The following is an 18,416-nucleotide window of genomic DNA, read 5'->3' as shown; positions in this document are numbered from 1 at the left end:
CAGGGTTTGCATGTGACCAGCTAGCCTTGGACAGGCTGACGGACTCCCAGTCATGTGGGGATGAGGACTTAGTGGTTCTGTGCAGATACTGGGTTTGCTATACTGGGACGTTAGCGCTCAACCCTGCCTCGGGGCAATGGTTAAACTGCAAACAAAAAAATCTCAGTCCCCTTCTCTTCAGGCCACCATCCCCTTGGCAAGAGAGGAAGGGAGAAACATGCAGTGAGGCCAGGATACGTTGGACAAGAGTGTTCTCTAAAAGAGGTTGTCCCACATCCACCCTGATACTGGGAATGTGCCCACACAACGCCATTCCCGCAGCAGCCCAGCTGGGATGCAAGATGCCGCAGCCGCTGACCCTCCGCTCCGCCTGCCTGCGCCTCCCCCATCCTTCCCCCAGCTCCCAGCAGGTACTGCAGCCATTGATTCAAGCTGCAACATCCCGATTCCTTCCTTGCTCCTGCTTTTTTCCCCAGAGGGTGCCCTGAACCCTCCGGCAGTCGTGTCTGAACCTCACCTCTGGCTGCACTGCCTGGATCCCTGCACCCACCTCCGCTGTTGCTCAGGCAACAACCTCTGGGTTGGATGTGGGGTTTTATTTCCCTCCTCTCTCCAGGATGCTGCTGCTGGGGAAGCAGCCCAGACACAGAGGGAAAGCCACTGGTGATGCCACACAGCAGTTGTGTGCATCCCTCCGCCTGCTGCCGGGGACGCCGGAGGGATTTATTCCATTGGGGGGGCTTTAGAAATGCAATATGTTATTAGAAGCCTATTAAACTGTTCAAACAGGTGATTAAGAGAGGGGCAATGTTGTGGTGCAGGGCAGCAGCTGATGCAAATTGAAGCAAGGTGGGGGCAGATTTCCCACCTGAGCAGGGAGAGCCATGGCTTGGCATGGCCGGAGGGCCAAGGCCAGCTCTACAAGGCAAAGGTAAGGAATAAATAAAGCTGAGAGGCTGAAGGGGGGGGGGGGGGGGGGGGGGCGGCGGTATGAAGGGCTGTCGTATTTTGGCAGAGCTATTAGAGAGTGGAAGGGACCAGCCCTGGGGTGGAAACGGTCCAACCCAACCTCAGCCCATGGAGGACCTGTCGCTTGCAGGTATCTCACGGGGGGCAGCATCCTGCCTTCGTTTAGATGGGAGGCAGGACCGTGGGTGCCACAAGCCTTGGCCACCAGCCTTTGGTCCCTTCTAGGAAGGAGCTGGCACAGGGACAGGGCTGCATGGGGAACCTTTATCTGGCAAGGGCTGGAGAGGAGCAAGATGGGAGGCGCAGCATCTACAGTTTCATGCGTGGATTTGTCCCATCATCCTGCTAATCAGCAAATGCAGGTGATGGTTTACCTGGAGAGCTGGGTTTAAGATTAAAAAATAGTAATAATTATTTTTTTTTTTCCCCTCTCCTTTAACATTGCTGGAGTGTGACATGGTGGGAGCTCTTGGCAGCTGGGATGTTAAATGTTTTTCCACGTGGTCTCTTGATTATTAATGGATTTTAGTACTTGACAAAGTAGAAATTAGGAGATAAAAGCTATTAGAAACTAATTTGGGTAATCACTGATTCTGTTCTCCCAGGAGCCTTTCTGAGAGCACTGCTCCCAATACCACTGCCGAGGCTCAGGAGAGAAGGAAATCTCTTTTTAACTGAGTTTCATGAGCTTTGGGGGAGCCCCCTGATTTACGGCTGATGAAGACATGGCTTGGATGGAGCCGGCACAATCCCAGCATCGCTCTTCTCCCAGCAGCCTCCTGGGATTTATAGTATTTCACATCCCTGGACACTATTTGGGGTGGTTTATATGCCATATTTTTTTACTGTTCTGTCAGTGAAACAACCATAGAAACTAGTTTGGGAAAACAATGTGGGAGATAAATCCTTGGTGGCATGGGCTCTCCCAGCGATGAAATGGGCTACAGGTGAAGAAAAAGGTCCCTGAGATCCTTTTCTCCTTCAGTTCCCATCTCCTTGAGTGGATCAGTAATGCCAGGGGCAAGGAAAGGGCAAGGAACCATTGCAGGGAATTGTATTAAAGGAAAAAGCAGGAAGGTGGCGACCAATGTAGTAACCACGGCTGATTTTGAGGCAGATTGGCTGGGAGGGTTTGTGTATCCTCATATGAAGCAGAGGCTGCCTGTAGGCTGGGAGAGCACTTTTAAAAATAATTTGACTAATCTCTCGCCTTTCTTTCTTTCCATTCAGTTGGGCTCTGTTCCCGGCACGTGTTTTGGGAGCGAAAGGTCTGGCTTGCAGCTTTGTCTGGGTTTTTTTTTTTTTTTGCAGCTCTTTGTCCTCCAGGGAGATCCCTCCAAAATTCACTGACGGTCTCAAGCCCCAGCCCAGGAGCAGAGCCAAGAGGTCCCCTGGGAGCACTGTCCCAGGGACAGCCGGGCCGGGGAGGGGGCCAGGGTCTGGCCCGATGAGGTAACTCCTCCAGCTGGGCTCCTGGCCGTGAATCAGCGATGCCCCTGGCCCCGGCACTGCTGATTTACGCCAGCTGCGGTGGCACCCCGGGGCAGGGCACCCGTATTTAATGGACAGGGATGCTGCTGCTGCTGGCAGCAGCTCCCAGCCCTGAGATCAGGGAGGAGAAAGCAATTAGCCGTCGGTGTCCCCGCTCCCCTGCAAGTTTCTCCCCTTGCAGAATGGGATGCTGTGAAGGTATGTTATTTGATGGTATCTAAAGAGGTCTTCAGGCTCTCCTTGAGAGCTGGGAGCAGCTGGGGGGCACTCAAGGAGGTTGAGGGCTGGTGCAGGCAGTGGGGTTGGGTGGGTGATGTTATGATTCTCCATCTTCGCTTATGGAGGAGTTGGTGAGGGGGGAAGAAGGGAGCCAAGGAACTGGGACTGGAGCCTCCTGAGGTTCCCACCAGCTTGAGTCATCCCAGCTCCTCACTAAGCAACTTGGGGACACACAGGAGGGTGACTGGGACCTCTCCCGCACGTCTGGGCTGGCAGAAACCTCCCCTTGCCTCCTCCCTGCCTGCCCTTTGTAGCCTCTCCCGCCTTCTCCAGAGGCTGCAGCAGGAGGCTGAGGAGGAGGAAGAAGAGGGAGGAAGAAGCTGAGGTCGTCATCATTTCGAGAGCCTGTTAATTGTCCCCCTATGCTCCCTAAGAAGTGGCCATTTACTGCAGACCCTGTAAATCCTCTCTGGAGAGGGAACCCCAGGGAGCACGGCGTGGGAGGATGAGAGCCCTCAATGGCTTTGAAAGAGACGGCAGAGAGCTGGAGCAGGGAGGAAAAACCCAGCCCACTGTCGGCAAAGGGAGAAAATAGACCGAAACAGAGAGAAACTGAAAATGTGCTGAAGCAGCTGATGACAACCCAAACAGCAGGAGAAGGCTCCTGCCTGCCAATTAATGAGGCTCTGGTGCTAATTTGCCACCTTGACTGCACTTCTGAGCTTGTCAGGAGAAGGGGGCGGGGGGGACAATGAGGCTGAAAAAGAGATGGCGAGGTTTTGGCTTGCCTCTTGGCCACACAGACGTTGCTGGGCTTTGGAGAGGCAGGGGGAAGCAAGGGGGGCGGGTGGCGAGCCCTCCATCCATGAGCCTGGAGTGGGAAGGGGACGATGACAAGTCTCCGTGGGCTTGTGTTGGCAGAGCAGCTCCAGACCACAGCAGTACCTGACCTGGGGATCCTGGTTTCCCAGGGTCTGCATCCCATGGTCTGCTTGGTTAGTTGGGAGAGTAAATGGTGATCCCATGCGTGCCCAGGAGCTTCTCTGGTTCCTGAGGCGAAACTGTGTTATAAGCAAGAAGAAGCTGGAGGAGCCCCGTGCTGGGGCAGAGAAGTCCGCAGGCAGCTTGCCATCACCTGCCTCCCCCAGAAATGCTGTCAAACAGCAAAACAGCTCTGTTGGGCAGCTGCCTGGTGGTTCTGTGCGGCTAACGAAGCTGGAGGAGCCCTGAGCAAAATGCTCGGCATGAAGCCTCCCGCCAAGCAAAACATCTGATTTCCACTTCTTGCCTATCCTGCAGCCTGAACCACGAAGGCAGAGACAGCGGGGTGAATTTCAAGCAAAATCTGCACCAGTGTGCTGTTTGCATGCAAAGAAAAAGAGTATCTGCCAGCAAAGCATGTTTTCTGGAGCCCCCCCCCCCCCCCCAGCCCTCCCTCCTCCTCTGGGGATGTTTTACCCCCTGTGCATCCTGTGCTCTTCTCCCAGGCTGACACAGCATCAGCTGGGAGCTATGAGGGGGGAAACTGAGGCAGGCTGGAGCAGGGATGCAGATTTAGCCCTACCACCTCTTTCCATCTTGGCTCTTCATGGCAAAACTGTCCTTGCTATTTTGGCACAGCCTGATGCGGAGATGCTCTTGGCCATGAGGCCAAAGGCACCACCTCATGGCACACAGGGCTGGAGGCTCAGCTGGTGCTGTGGAAAAGGGGTGAAAACACAGGAGGGGAAAAAGAGTGTAGGTTAGATGGCTGGAGCTGCGAGCTGTTTGGTTCAGGTGTAGCTGATCACAGCCCGTCACCGGCTGGGAAATGGAGGTGGGACCAGCCCGCACCTGGGAGCCGTGAAGCAGGGATGCTGGGGGAGAGCACTGCGGATAATCCCATCCTGCTGCTGGGGCTGGGGGTGAAACAGCCCGGCCTTTCCTCAGCCTCCTTTTCCGTGACAGAGCTGCTAAATAAACATGTCCAGAGGGAACCGGAGCAGCTGCAATCAAGCGAGTGAGGAGCTCAGCTCCTTATTTAAGAGGCAGCTTTCCAGCTGCAGAGAGGAGCTGTGTAAGGTGTATGAAAGCAGGGGCTTGCAAACCAGTGCACAGGTAAGGAGGGCCCCAGACATACCAGTTTTTAAAACCTAACGGGTTTGACACCAAATTCCTGGTTTGGGGAGGCCTAGCAGCGTGGCACCCTGGCGTTTTGCATCTGGAGGCCGGATCCTGCCAGCTCCGTGCGCGGCAGCGACTCGCCAGCCAGCCCCCCCGGTGTCAGCGTCGTTCTTTGCAGGGGAAAGCGCTGCAAGGTAATCAAATGCTGACCCCCGGTTATTAACCTCATCTTCTTAATCACCTCCATCGAGCACCTTAATTGCTGAACAGGGATGGGAGGACCTGGCTGCTTCCACCCGAGATTAACATGCAGCCTGGCAGTCCCCTCCTGTCCATCCCGGGGGGACAGGCAGCTGCTGCTCTTTCTCTAACTCACCCACTTACCCCAAAAAAAGGTGGAAGTGGTTCTCTCCCAAAATACAGCAATTGATCAGCAAAATTCAGGGAACCACCCCTGTCTTTTCCTCCACTCGGTCAAAGAGGTGGTGCGGCCCCATGTTGTGGGGAGCCGGTGGCCAGGGATGTGCTCGGCGTTGCTGTTGCCTGATGGGGTGCTTTGCTGAGAAGGCACCGTGCTGGCTGCTGGGCTGGGAATGCTGTGTGTGGCCTCATTCCTGACAGGAATCAGCGATTTGGGCCAAACTTGGTGGTTTTGGGCAATACATGATGAAATCTTGCTGGGGGGCTATGGGGAGGGGAGGCTCCAGCACCGCTCTGCCTGCCAGCAGCCCGGGGGGGCAACCATCAAGGATGCAAAGAGTTGATGGCGCATCCCTCCAGCTGCCTGCCTGCCCCTTTTTGCCTTTTTTTTTTTTTTTTTTTTTTTTTTTTGCATTAAATTGAAAGTAAACAGCCTTCATCCACCTCCACCCCCACACATGGGACTGTTACTCTCAGGGCATCACCTGCCTGCCTCTGGAGCCAGCCCCGAGGCAGAGAAACCCAGGGTCAGTGCCCTGCTGGGTGGAAGCTGCTCCACATGTCTTGGCTAGCAGCTCCTCAAGATGCTGCCAGACATCCTGACAGCTCTTGCTTTTGTGTTCGGGTGGCTTTAGGATGTGTGACTGGTTAAGGGCGCCGAAAAGCATGGTGGGAAATGCTCTGTCTGGGGGAGACAGAGGATGGAGCTGAGGAACATTAGCCCAACGCATGGCCCACGTGATGATGGGGAGAAGAAGTGATGTGACGGCCCAGAAAGATATGTAGCAGAAGCCGAAATAGTCTTTCTAGCTGGGAAGCCTCCCGGCAGCCCTGCCTGCTCAGGAGCAGGCAGCACTGCTGGCCCTCCCGCCTATACCCTCCTCAATCCCAAGCAGATCTCTGCCACCTTCCTCCGGGGAGCTGAGATGATGGCTTTGATTTCTCGTTTCCTCCTGGTGTGTTTAATTGCCTGATTTTTTTCCCTTTAGGACTGGGAGACAAGGGAGGAGACATGGGTAAAGGAAGACAGATGTATGGAGAAGAGAAGTCCAGGTGACAGATTGAGGGATGCTATAACCACAATAGCCGGCCTGATGGATTGATAGATTAGACAGGGAACATAAATAGCAAGCATGGTTTATCTACCCCGTTTTATTTTCCTCTCGCTTATCTCTTTATGTCTCCTGGTGTTATTTTCCTCCTGCTTATCTCTTTATCTGTCCAACCCCAGGATGGAGGAGAGGGGGGAACAAGTGGGTGACAGAAGCAGGATGGATGAGTTTGGGTTACCACTGCTTTTGCAGTATCCAAGCAGGCAAGTTTTGCCAGCCAGGGAGGATTAGGAAGCGGACTCAGATCTGCACACCGATACATTTCCACCCCCCCCATCTCCTTTTCCCTGCACCCTACCCATCCCCTCGGCCCGCACTCCCTGCTTTGGGAATGCTGCGGGTCGGAGGGTTGGCTCCTTCCTCTCTCTAGCCTGTCCTCAGCCGAGAAATTAGGGCAGCCGCCGAGGCGGTGAGCTCTGCTTGTCTGGATACCCAGCGTTTCCATCTGACAGCCGGGCAGCACCGCTGCTTGATATTCTGGTCAGGCACGGAGCACGGCAGCAGCAGCGCCAGGGAAGGAGGGAGGGGAGCCCAGCTCTGCCGAGCCGTCAGCTGCCAGCTTGCCTGTCCCCGCCACCTGGCTCTTCGCACCGCCTCGCTGGGCTGAGCTGAGCTGGCGCTGGAGATGCCACCGGCTCCCTGGTGGTGGGGCTGCTGGAGATGCTGGCCTCAGGAAAACCCACTGCCCCTTGATGCTTGCACTGGGTAGCAGAGCGGGGTGTCCAGGATGGGTTGCACCTGGTTTGGGGACCCTTCTAAGGGGGTGATGAATGAGAAGGCCTTGAGGAGGTCAATGAGGATACCAGAAGTACGGAGCAACCGACATATATGGACCAAGCAATGGAGCTAGGACACAGAAACGACTGTCATACCTGTCTATACAATTGTAAGTGGCCAGAAAGAGTGGCTGGGGGTCAGGTATTCCCTGTCTCTTCCCATGCCAGAATTAAGGGACATCAAGTGAACCTCCCAAGGGCCATGCTTGACATGCCCAAAGAGGTGGTACATGTCACAGCGGGCAACCGAGCCGCGGCACTGGTCACTGTGGGGCATGGTGGATGTTTACATGGGACTAGGAGGAGGTTGGACATGAGATGCGGCTGGTGCCGCGCGGGTCCTTCCCACCAGCTCAGGGATGTGTCGCATCTGCTCCAGGCACCCCCCTGGGAGCAAAAGTGAGAGCAGGGTGAAGCAGGCAGGAGCTGCTGGCTCCAGGTGTGGGCAGGATCCCTCCCTGCCTCCAGGCATGTCTGATGGTCTTAATGGGCCACCTTGGAGCCCTGTCCCTCCGAGTTAATGAAGACGTGGACAGGAGACAGATGGCCAGCCCATGTGGTGGCATCTCCCCTCTTCAGGAGGCTCGGCTAAAATCCAGAGAGCAGGATGGTGCAGAGACACAGGGGGGACACGGCGGCTGGGCATGCATGGGAGCCTCCTCGCCATCCCCTCCTGCCACACAGCAAGGGAAGAGCCAGGGCCAGAGATGACAGTAACTGTTCTTTTTTTTTTTTTTTCTCTCGGTTGTTTTTGGTTGAACTTTTGCTCAAAAAAGGCATTTTTTAAAAAATATATTAAACAGATACATTTTACTAAGATGTCTCTTGGCTGGAGCCACCGACAAGAAATGACCCTCCCCAAATAAATAGGTTTAAAAAAACCCCTCCCAAACAAAACAAATAAATAAATACATAAATAAAACATTTTTTTCTTTTTCTTTCTTTCTTTTTTTTGTTTTAGGTTTTGGGGATTTTTTGTAAGGAATTGCGGCCCAGAGGTCTCCGCTGGTGTCCGTGACAGCAGCGTCCATGGGGCAGGTTCTTGCCGTACGAGGGGTGATGATGCGTTGATGGGCACGAGATGCTTGTGGAGAGGTGCCAGGAGAGATCTGCTGCATCTCGGAGGCCTGCAGCATGGTCCCCCCGTGCCGTGTGTGAGGGCATGGCCGCAGGAAGTGTCGCAGGGGATGCGGAAGCGAAGGTGCCGGTAGAAACCTCTGTTAAAAAGACTACAAAAGTTGGGGCACTGAGGAGACCGCTGCTGGAGGATCCTCATGGTGGGCTGAGCATCTGCTCTGGTGGGGTCAGCAGCTGCCTCTGGCCATGCTGCATGCCCCCTGGCCATTGGCATGTCCCCCCAGTCACCGATGCTCGATCAAAAGCGGTGCCGTGGGGCAGCCATGCTGGCATCATCCATGCGCTCGGAGCCAGTCTGCACTGCGCGAGCCATCCCTCCTCCATAGTCCCGCTGGCGTCCTCCATCCGCTCAAGACCTGCATCTCTTTGGCCGGTCGCTGGGTGTACCATGGAAGCACACGGTTGGCACTAAGGTAAGGCCTTGATTTAATTTTTTAGGGTGGTTATTTTCTGCCCCTGCCCCACAGAGTCCTTTCTCCTGGCCTCCTCGCTCCAAGATCTGAGAAGCCCCAGCCGTTAGCTGCACAGTTTGCCCGTCTCCTGCTCTACCGCATTGGGCAGCTTGGCATTGAAGGCCCTCAAGGAGGACTGGATCCTCGCCACCTCGTTGTTGGCCAACTTGAGTCTGTGGCGGAGTAAGCAAGTGAAGAGGTCAAGGCGGGTTTTGCCAGGGGGTGACAACCTGTTCACCCGGTCCCTGATCTCCAAGAGCTGGAGCATGGCTGAGTCCTGGGAGCCCTGGGTATAGGGGTAGTCCAGCTGAAGGATCAGGTCACGAATGGCGTCTGGTTCAAAGGGCAGGCTGTAGCCAAAGACTTGCAAGCTGTTGATTTTCATGTAGCCCAGGTTCTTAGAGGGATCTGCCATCTCCAAGGGTTCGTAGTAGATCGTCTCATTGGAGCTGTCATCCAGAGACTTGATGCGGCTCCGCAAGTAGACGTGGACTGTTTCAAAGAAGGTCTTCCACTTGTTGCCCAGGGTGAGCGTCCAGTTTTGGCACTGGGCAGAGGCATCTACGTTAGTCCTTTCCCAGTCTGGGAAGCTGCCCTCGTTGACGGGCAAGAACCAGCTCTCCGAGTGGCTTCCCCCAAAGGGGTTGACGTAGATGGCCATGACGGGCTCCAGCGTGCTGTTCTTGGTGAGGCAGATCTGCAGGGAGAGGGCCAACATCACGTGAACCAGCCCGGGCTTGTACTTGTTGCTCTTCAGGGTCAAGAGCATGCGTTTCCTCCAGGAGGGGTCAAACCAGCTCCCAAGGCGCATGTCGTTGCTGATGAAGATGGAGTGCACCTCAATGCGGCTGTCCCGTTTCTGCAGGAGGTACTTGAGCTCCAAGTCCTGCAGGTCTGTCTCCAGCCCCAGGTAGTGCTCCAGCGAGTCGGCCACCTCGGGGCGGCAGAAGCCCTGGGTGAGCACGTAGCCATGGTTGCAGGTCCCGCAGCGGGTGCTGTTGTCCTCGGCACAGCTGGCGCAGGCTGGCCCCTCACCCAAGGCACACGGTATGGACCCCTGGCAGGAGGACTGGTCAGAGGGACACGCGCAGCTGTGGCTTTCTTCCAGGAAGGTCCCCGGCATGGTGGTCTCGCTGCAGTACAGGAGCGACTGCGCACGGCTCCACCAGTAAGGGAGGGACCTGGAGGAGAAGAGATGCAGGAGGAGAGATGCTTATGTGGCATCTTTACAGGTGCGACCAACTTTCCCTAGGGGTGGAAGAGCTCCCCACCTTGCATCCATTTTTCTGCACTGCTGGTGGCCCCCATGAACCGAGCCCCATTTTCCACCTCCAGGCTTGGATCCAACCTCTCAAGGCAACATCCCAGGGTGGCAGGGCTGCCCCCACTGCCTGCTCACCCCTGGGCATCCCTCCAGCAAGGTGGGAGCTCCTCCAGTCCCAGCCACGGGGAGGTGGGCCGTGGGTCTGAGCCCCCCTCGGGGCTCTGAACAGCGTCCCCAGCGTGGGAGGGGGATGCTGCGGCACCCTACCTCTCTTTCGGCAGTTTGAAGCGAGGTTGCCGGTGGCAGCGTTTGCTGAGGTTGAAGAGCCGCCGGATGAGTCGGTGGGTTTTCCTGGAGAGCAGCTTCAGGCTGGTGCCCAGCTGCTGGTAGCGATGCTGGACGTCCAGGTCCATGGCCCAGAAGTGGGAGATGGCTGTCCTGTTCAAGAAACGGTCCCCGGGGAGCCTCTTCACCAGGGCCTGAAACTCCTCTGCGGGGGGAGAGAGATGGTGTCAGCAGACCCAGGAGGGCGAGTGGTGAAGGTAGTGCTGGAGCCAGCCTCCATCCAACTGGGCTCTCAGGTCTTCCTGGTGAGATGACCACCCTGGATCCTGCCCTGGAGCCCCACCGCCCAGCCTGGGCTGCTCCCAGAGGAGGGGCTGCAGGGAGGGGGATGCTTGGTGGGGTCTTCCCCAGCCTCACCTGACTCCTCAAACTGGCCGTGGTGGCTCTCCCAGGCTCGCCGGAGCTGTGCCAGGCTGTTCTCCAGTGCCTGGACGTCGGCCTCGGGGCAGTTGCAGCGGGGGAAGGCAGGCTGGCACTGGCAGCGGCAGTCGCTCCGGCGGCACACCAGCTCCCCGGCTGAGCTGCAGGCGATGTAGCTGAGGGCGGCCGCCACGAACCGCTCCCGCAGGTAGGAGGGGAGCACCGTCTGCAGCCCTGCAAGCGGGAGGCAGCCCCGAGAGCGTCAGACCATGTGCGGAGCCCCTTGAAAACATCGCCGGGGCGAGGAGGGAACGAGCCTTCCCCATCCCCAGGCTCCCACCCTCGTGTGATTTTCATATCAATTTGCTGTGGAGCCGCTTGTCTGGGCTCTGCATCGATCTCGGCTCCTCTTGGCAGACGAGCAACAACCTCATCCTGCCCAGCTTTGATTATTTTCATCCCCCCTCCTCCCCAGCCCTTAAATTAAAAGCAGCATCTCGAGCCAGCATCCTCCCCTGCGGCCCCCTGTGCGCCTGCGAGCATCCCACGCCGGCACTGGTCCGTCACCGTGTCCCCACCAGCCTGGTCCTACCTTGCAGCTGCACTTTGTTTTCAGGGCTCTGCACCAGAACGGAGCTCACCGAGTCCAGGTTGTCATAGTTGCTGCAGCCAAGTGGCCCCGTCCGTGTTTCGGTCACCTAAAGGGGGGACCCGCAGGTGGTCAGGGACACAGGAGGGGACCCAGGGTGCGTGCCACCCCACCAAAAGTGCTGCAAATAACCCCTGGCCAGGCTTGCCATGCCCCACTGCCCGTAGCAAGGCAATGCTTGGAGAGGAGAACTAATTGCCTGCTAATTGGTTTGTTGACAGGCGGCAGCCCTGCCTGCAGCCCACTGAAAAATGTGCCTTCATTAGCGTGCCCAATTTCCCATAAATAACGTGGATGTGCTAACTTTGCCCGCTCTCCCCCTCCGTCTCTCCTCCCCGGGTTGTGATGCTGCTTTAGGGTCTCAGCCAGCTTTGAGGGGCTGCTGGCGAGGCCCGGGGCCGCTGTCTCCCGGTCCTGCCCTCTCCCTTGTGTCCTCACCTACCTTGATGGCGGCCGTGGCGATCTGGATGTGGTGGAGCCGGCGCAGCGTGCTCTCCCGGTCGATGAAGTAGGAGGCTGCCAGCTGGTGCAGGGTCTCCAGCGAGACCCCCGAGCTGTTCCCAGCCCCCCCCGCAGGCTCTGCCCTCCGGCTCAGCTTGCGCTTGTCCACAAAAATGGTCAGGGACTCTTCTCCTGGGGGGACACGCAACGCTTTTGGGGGGCTGCTGGGCTCCCCCCATTCCCCTTTTTGGCCATATTTCTCCTGTGGCGCTTATTTTCCCACCCTCCCTCCTTTGCACGCTGCCTTGCGCAAGGGAAGCAAGCAGGGAGCGAGCGGGCAGCGAGCACCCACCAGCACTCACCTCCTAGCGTGGCGGCAAGCAAGAAGTGGGTCCCATACTTTTTGATGAGGGTGTCGGTGATCTGCTGGGGGCTGGGTCGGCGTCCCAGCAGGCGGATGTTGCGGATGAATTCGGGGGCCAGGGGAAGCGGCAGGCTGAAGAAGTCTTTCCTCTCCAAGGCCAAATTATTCACCTTCCAGCGAGCAAACTCTCTGCAGGAGGAGAGCAGCGGTGGGGAGGGGGTTTGAAGCCGGTCCAGCCATGCCACGTGCACGCTGTCGCCTCCGCTGTCCCCAGTGTCCACCTTGGGGCAGGGGATCAGTAGGTGGAGAAACTCCTGTTGGGACCATCCTGACCTCCCCATTGCCACCGCGGAGGTGAAAGACCCACTGCATGCGCTTGCCAGCTATAGATCCAGGCTGAAGGAAAGCATCGTCCCTCCCTAAGCCATCAATGGCGATAACGAGCTACAAGCAGCGGAGATGCCTGACATTGATTAATCAGGCACCTCCGGCAGGCATTAATCACAGCCCAGGGCAGGGCCAGAGCCTTTTCCAGCACTGCTGGGCTGGATGGGCCTCATCCATCCTCTATCCCCATCCCTACGGATCCGGGTGAATATCCGACATCAGGGAGTTTCATGGTTTTAAGTATCGGCAGAGTGTTGTTGGAAGCTGGAGGCATTGGGATGTGGTGGGTCCCCTCATAGCCCTGGAGGCTGTGAATGTGCCCCCCCGTCGCCCAGCCCATGGAGGGGGCCACCAGCCTGCTGCCACCTCGAACTACCAACGGCCCTGTGAACAACCAGTGGCTGATTTCAGCCTAATCTTCAGCATTTTGCTCTGATTAAAACCAGGCGGTGGCTTTCAGACAGTTTAATTAGGGCTGGTTGGGAAAGGAGGGAGAGGAGGAGGAGGAGGAGGAGGGAGGGGTGGATGGGTGAAAAGCAGCCAAGGGGCTTGGTGGTGCTGGGTTGCCTCCCATCGTGATTTTTGGGCCCAGAAAGTGGGACGCTGGGGACAGGAGTGGAGCTGGGGGTGGTGGAGGGGGGATGCTGCCGCTCCCCTTGCAGGCACGCTCCCTGGGTGCTGGGGACATGGGGCTGGGGGGCCAGGAGCCCTGCACTAGTTCCCCCCATCTCATCCCACAGGCAAAGCAAGCCCCAAAGGCTGCTAGCGGGTTCTCCGCCTCAGAGGAGGCACAAGCCAGCTGCTGTCCCTCCGGCTGCTCCTTCCTGTCCCACCACCGTCACCAGCAGCATCCCTGGAGGACGCGGGTCCCTCGGCATGGCAGCATCAGTGCATAGGAAAGGGGCGAGGCGGGAGAGGAGCTCTCTGGGGGTGCCAAGCTGCGTAACAAGGCTGCCATCCCTGCACCCACGTCAGCTCCCCTGGGAGGCAGCGGCTGGGCTTTGCTCTGCTGCTGGAAACCCCTGGGGCTTGGCACCAGCCAGGAGAGGAAAGGAAAAGGGCTAGTTAGCAGGAGGCGACAGCCCCAGTTAGCACCGGGAGGCGGTGGAGTGGGTTTCCCACACTGGCTGTCATGGGGTGGTCCTTTGCTGGGGTCAGTGGACCCCGCTGCTGCCAAACCTGGTTCTCTACTGGCAAGAAACCCGCTCCATCGTTGGCCCCCACGCATGTAGCATCCCACTGCCGCAGTCTATGGGGTGACGGCACTGGGGACATGCTGGGAGTCAGTCAGGGTGGCTTTTTGCGAGCCCCAGCAGCATCCCAGCCCCAGATGGCTGGCAGTCCAGGCACGCTCAGTAATTCAGCACAGAGATGTCTTTGTGCATGGCAAAAGGACAAACGAGCATCCCTCTGTGCCTCCCACCATAAGGGCTGATCCCATCTCAACCTGTGCACCAGGCTGGGCCAAATCCTGCCCAGGGCCCATCCCAGCCATGCCGTGAGCATCTTGGGGGGCTGCTGTTATATTCCCTGGGAAAGCAGCATCTCACATACACCCACCCGCTGTCTCTCCCGATGGGCAGCCTCCTCCCACACACAGGGGTCTGCTCCGCTGTGCCCCCTGCAGTCCCCCACGCTGCAGCCCCCTCCCAGGGTGCCCGCCGAAGGGCTGGCCCCTAGTGCTGCCTCTCACCTGTAGATCCTGTACCTGGTGGTGAAACCCTGCCGGTAGCGCTCCATGAAGTCCACGTACTCCTGGGCTCGGTAGAAGGGTCCCCGGTCGGTAAGGAGCCAGTCGAGCGGTGCCCGGCCAGAGGAAGAGGAGGAGGAGGAGGAGGATGGGGTCGCGGCGGCGGCATGCTGCTGGGGCACCGTGCCGCCCGCCTCGCCAGCCACCCCCCAGCGGCAGCACGCGCTCAGGGCCAGGAGGGCCAGCGGCCATGGGAGCATCGGCGGGGGCCCGTCAGCATGCGGGAGGTCCTGCCGCCCCATCCTGCTGCCGTCCGGCTGGCTTCTTCATTCTCTTGCCCCGCGGCGATCCTCTGGGACAGCCCTGCCCTGCAACGGCACCGCGCAAAGCGGGGAGCCCGTGAGGCTGGTGGCATGGGGCGAGGTGCCAGGTGGAGCCAATTCGGTATGGGTATAAACCAGGTGCAACCACAAGCTAAGGGAAGGTGGGGTTTGCTTTGAGGGGGCTGCTGGGATGCTGATGAAGGGGAAGCCGTGCTCTGGGGAGAGCCATGTATCGGGCTCTCCCCAGACTGGTCGTGCTGCAGGAGGTAAGAGTTTATGGGGCTAGGGGTGCTGGCTGCTGCTGAAGTTAAATGAAAACCTGGCTGGTGCCTGTTTGAGAGATTTCTGGCTTTTTCTTTATGTTTTTCTCTGCCGTGCATCAGCCCAGTGAGCCAAGCTTGCTGCTGTGCGGTGCCTGTGCAGCGGGGTCGGTGGGCTGCCTCTGCGCCCTGCACTTTGGGGATGCCTGTCCCGAGCATATGCAGCTTGTTTTAGGGGGGCTAAAAATCAATAAGCATTGGGAACTAGCAAAAATGAGCTTCTCTAGTACGGGTTGAGCCGCATGCAGTTGATGTTAGACCTTCCTTTGCGTCCTGCTGGTGGCTGAGATGATGGATGGATAGATGGATGGATGTCCACCCCAAGGCTGGCAGGGCTGATCACAGTGGTGTTTTGAACACAATCAGCACTTATCTCAAGACAAGACCCTTCTGGTCTCAGCTCAGTGTGGCACTATCTGTGGGAGCACAGAGGGAGCTTTGCTGGCAGCAGTGGCCCCGGAGCCAGAGCCTGAATTTGCAAGTGAAGGTGGGAGATGGGGAGCTGCAAGGTCCAGCAGATCCGGGGCAAAGCGAGGTGTTCTGTTGGGCAGCAAGAGCTGTTTGCCTAAAAATAGGGCCCCTATCACCGCAGTGCTTCCAGAGGAGGTGATTTTTATTCCAGGAAGGTGGCCGGCAGGGGCTCAGTACCCAAATGCTCGCCCCTGCCGAGCACACACGAGCCCTGTGCTCTCCTGAATGGGGCTTTGCTGGATAAATCATCGCACTTTAACATGTATAATTATTTTTTTTAATTTTTTTCTCCCTCTCTTCTATTTTTAAACCCTTAAGGGTGCACTTTGATTATGCTTTCTCAGCTTCTCACTCAGCCCTCAAGGCCAGGGCCCTGTTAATTTTAAACAAAAGCTGAGATTTTCACATCACCAGATTGGGGGTGTCAGGGCAGCGGGGCAGGCAGGAGCAGCAGGCAGGGGTTTTTTTTGTCCCCGTCACACTGTTTTTCCACATGTCACCCTAGTTTTTCCGAGCCTTGCAGGCAGCTGTATAACATCCTGGTCATTGCCTCCTGCTCCTGGCACGTGGAGTCCCCTATGGCCATGACGTGGCCAAATCCTGGCTCGAACGAACAGGTCGCCATGCCAGGGTGGACAGGGCTTTTGGGACCAGCAACATCAGGCTGGTTTCCTTGCTCCACACCTCGAGGGCTGGAGGGGGCGTCCCCCCCGAAACGTGGCGGGACCCAACGCTGGCTGCTCACGGAGCTGCTCGTGTGCTGCCACGTGTGGGTGATGGCTGAGCAGCTGAGGCACTTCAGCTGCTCTGAAATCTTCCCTGCCTGCTTCCCTGCCTGCAACCAAAGCTAGGCCAGGGGGAAGCAGGCTGCCAGGATGCCGCGGCTGTCTGAAGCAGGCAAGCACCTTGCTCTCCTCCCCAGGAATATCTGCAGATGCAATTAAAATCGAGGTGGCCTGTGGACCGAAGGAGCATGCAAGGCTCGGGATTAAACCCTCCCGGCCCCCCGCTGCCCTGCAGCCGCGGGTCCTGCTGCTACACTGTACGGGGTGACCCAGAGAGCCGGGACAAGCTGCTGTGCCTGGGAGGGCATGGTGGGAGACAGGGCCTGGCAGCAAATCCTATAGATGGTTTAGATGCTGACCATGGGCTAAGCCCTCCGTGACCGGGAGGAAAGCAGTGCTCCAGAGGCGAGAGCATTCCTTTGAGCAGCATCTTTCTAAACCCTGCTCATGGAAATGCTCTGCTTGTAGCATTAAATATGGCTGTGCCAGCAAAACACCTTGTTTAAACAGCCGGCGCGCTAGGTAGCCTGCCTGTTGCACCATGAACGGGCTCGGCGCTGCCAATCTCCTTAGTCTCTGTCATTGTCTGTGGCTTTTAGGTGGCTCCTGACCACCCCAGCCAAGGTGTGGCTGGGCCGGGGAGCAGGGGCTGCTCCCTCCTGTCCCCCTCTCCCCGTGTCCGGGTCTAATACTGCTGAGGGGATGCTTTTCCACAAGCACCGTGGTGGGAGACTGGCCTCATCCATCGCCACACCACCAGACTGGTATGGACAGTCTCACACCTGTCACCCCGCTGCCCTCCCTGAGGTTTTCTTGGTGTAAATCAGGAGGACATGGAAGCATCCTTCCTTTGATTTGAAAGCACGGAGGGGATTTTTTGGGGGGGACCAAGCAGAGCACTGTCTCTTCCAGCAAACCATCCTGGGTGCTAACAGCTTCCCACGAGCACTGACCAGCCCCTTGCCGCCACCACCACCATGCAGAGCACCCCCATGTGCCTTCCCCAAGAGGGGCTCCCTGTGCTGCCCTTCCCCGCCAAACCCCCTCTCCCACCTCCCCTCCCAGCACTGCAGGTCAAGGCAGCAAACCCCTTCTGGGTGACCATTGTGGGGACAGATATTAGGGATGGAGCCACCTTGGTCCACCTCTTCCCTTGGGCTGCAGTCCCCAGACCAGCTAGAAACCCTTTCAGCCTGCTCTGCTGCCTTCCCTGGGGAGCTGGTTCTGAGATTCAAGGCTGAGCATGGGATGTTTTCTTGTGGCCATCTCATTTTACTGCAGAGCAGCAAAAATAGTCGGAATTGGGTATTTCTGGCACTTGGCTGGTGCAAATCCAGCAAAGGTCCGCTCCTGGTGTGCAGAGTCCCTTAAAGTAGCAAACTTTCCAGCCTTGCTAAATGAGCTCTTATTTACACCTGCCTCTTATTTACAGCATGAGTGCTGGCACCTCTGAGCCGAGCTCTTGCTTGGGGACGGGCGCTGACGCAGGCGAGCATCCTTGCCAACAGAAACTTGAAGCACCAAGTCAGGCAGGAACGGGGAAGCCACCGTGGGCAGGAGAGCCTGCGCAGGGGCTGCGCCGAGTTATGCGGCGAGCTTATCCCCGAGGAGGAGCAGCTTCCCTGCACCATCGTTAGCTGGGCTAATTTATTTGCTCGTATCGATGAGGGGTTGTATAAAATAAATACATGCAGAAATTGCTATAGCTCCATATAGTCTTTAGTCCACACAGCTGCATGGGGGTGGGGGGACGGGACTCTGGTTTTGCTGGGGGGCTGCTGCCACTGCTCTGCAGGGTTGGGGGCAATGCTTATCAGGGTGCGCCTCTGCCTGCTCACACCAGTATCTTCCTGGGACACCAGGGAGAGCAAAGCTCTTTGGAAATGAGTAACCCCCTTGACATTACTACTAGAGCTGGAAATAACTTTCTAATCACTTTTCCTTGATCCAAAAGAATGAAGATTTGATGAGAAGCATCTGACTACTTTTTTTTTTTATTTAGGGTTTTGCATCACAAAAGTTGGAAAACTTCCAGCTTGTTAATTTTTTTTTCCTTCCCCCTTCTATAAAAACCTTAAGCAAAGGAAGAAGAGTGCCAATGCAAATATTCTTGGCAAACATTCCCAGGACCACAACCTCCTTCCTGGCCAAGTCCTCCTGATCTTGTTGCAGCCCTCTGTGTCCCTGCTGCCTGCAGCAGAACACCCCAGTGTCCCTCCGGTGATGGCTGATGCATGGCCCAGACTGTCACTTGTCACGAGCTGCATCTTAAAAACAGCTTGTTGCAATTTCTGGAGGTGCCTTCCCACCCTTAGGCTTGAGATGGCAACGGGATTGC

General features: G+C 57.2%; 1 protein-coding gene across 1 annotated transcript; it reads right to left on the bottom strand.

Moving 5' to 3' along the window:
* Positions 1-7,988: 7,988 nt before the first annotated feature.
* BRINP2 (BMP/retinoic acid inducible neural specific 2) lies at positions 7,989-14,488 on the bottom strand. Its single transcript, XM_075509202.1, has 7 exons — positions 14,183-14,488; positions 12,101-12,291; positions 11,740-11,930; positions 11,241-11,346; positions 10,646-10,882; positions 10,211-10,433; positions 7,989-9,860 (listed from the first exon to the last, which is right to left on the bottom strand). Exons 1-7 carry the CDS (start codon positions 14,479-14,481, stop codon positions 8,744-8,746), a joined length of 2,364 nt encoding a protein of 787 aa, XP_075365317.1. The 5' UTR covers positions 14,482-14,488; the 3' UTR covers positions 7,989-8,743.
* Positions 14,489-18,416: the final 3,928 nt, after the last annotated feature.

This window comes from Mycteria americana, chromosome 7 (assembly GCF_035582795.1).
Source record: "Mycteria americana isolate JAX WOST 10 ecotype Jacksonville Zoo and Gardens chromosome 7, USCA_MyAme_1.0, whole genome shotgun sequence".
In the NCBI taxonomy this organism is placed as follows: Eukaryota; Metazoa; Chordata; class Aves; order Ciconiiformes; family Ciconiidae; genus Mycteria; species Mycteria americana.
Note: the sequence above shows the minus strand (reverse complement) of the source record. Positions and strands in the feature narration are given on the sequence as shown.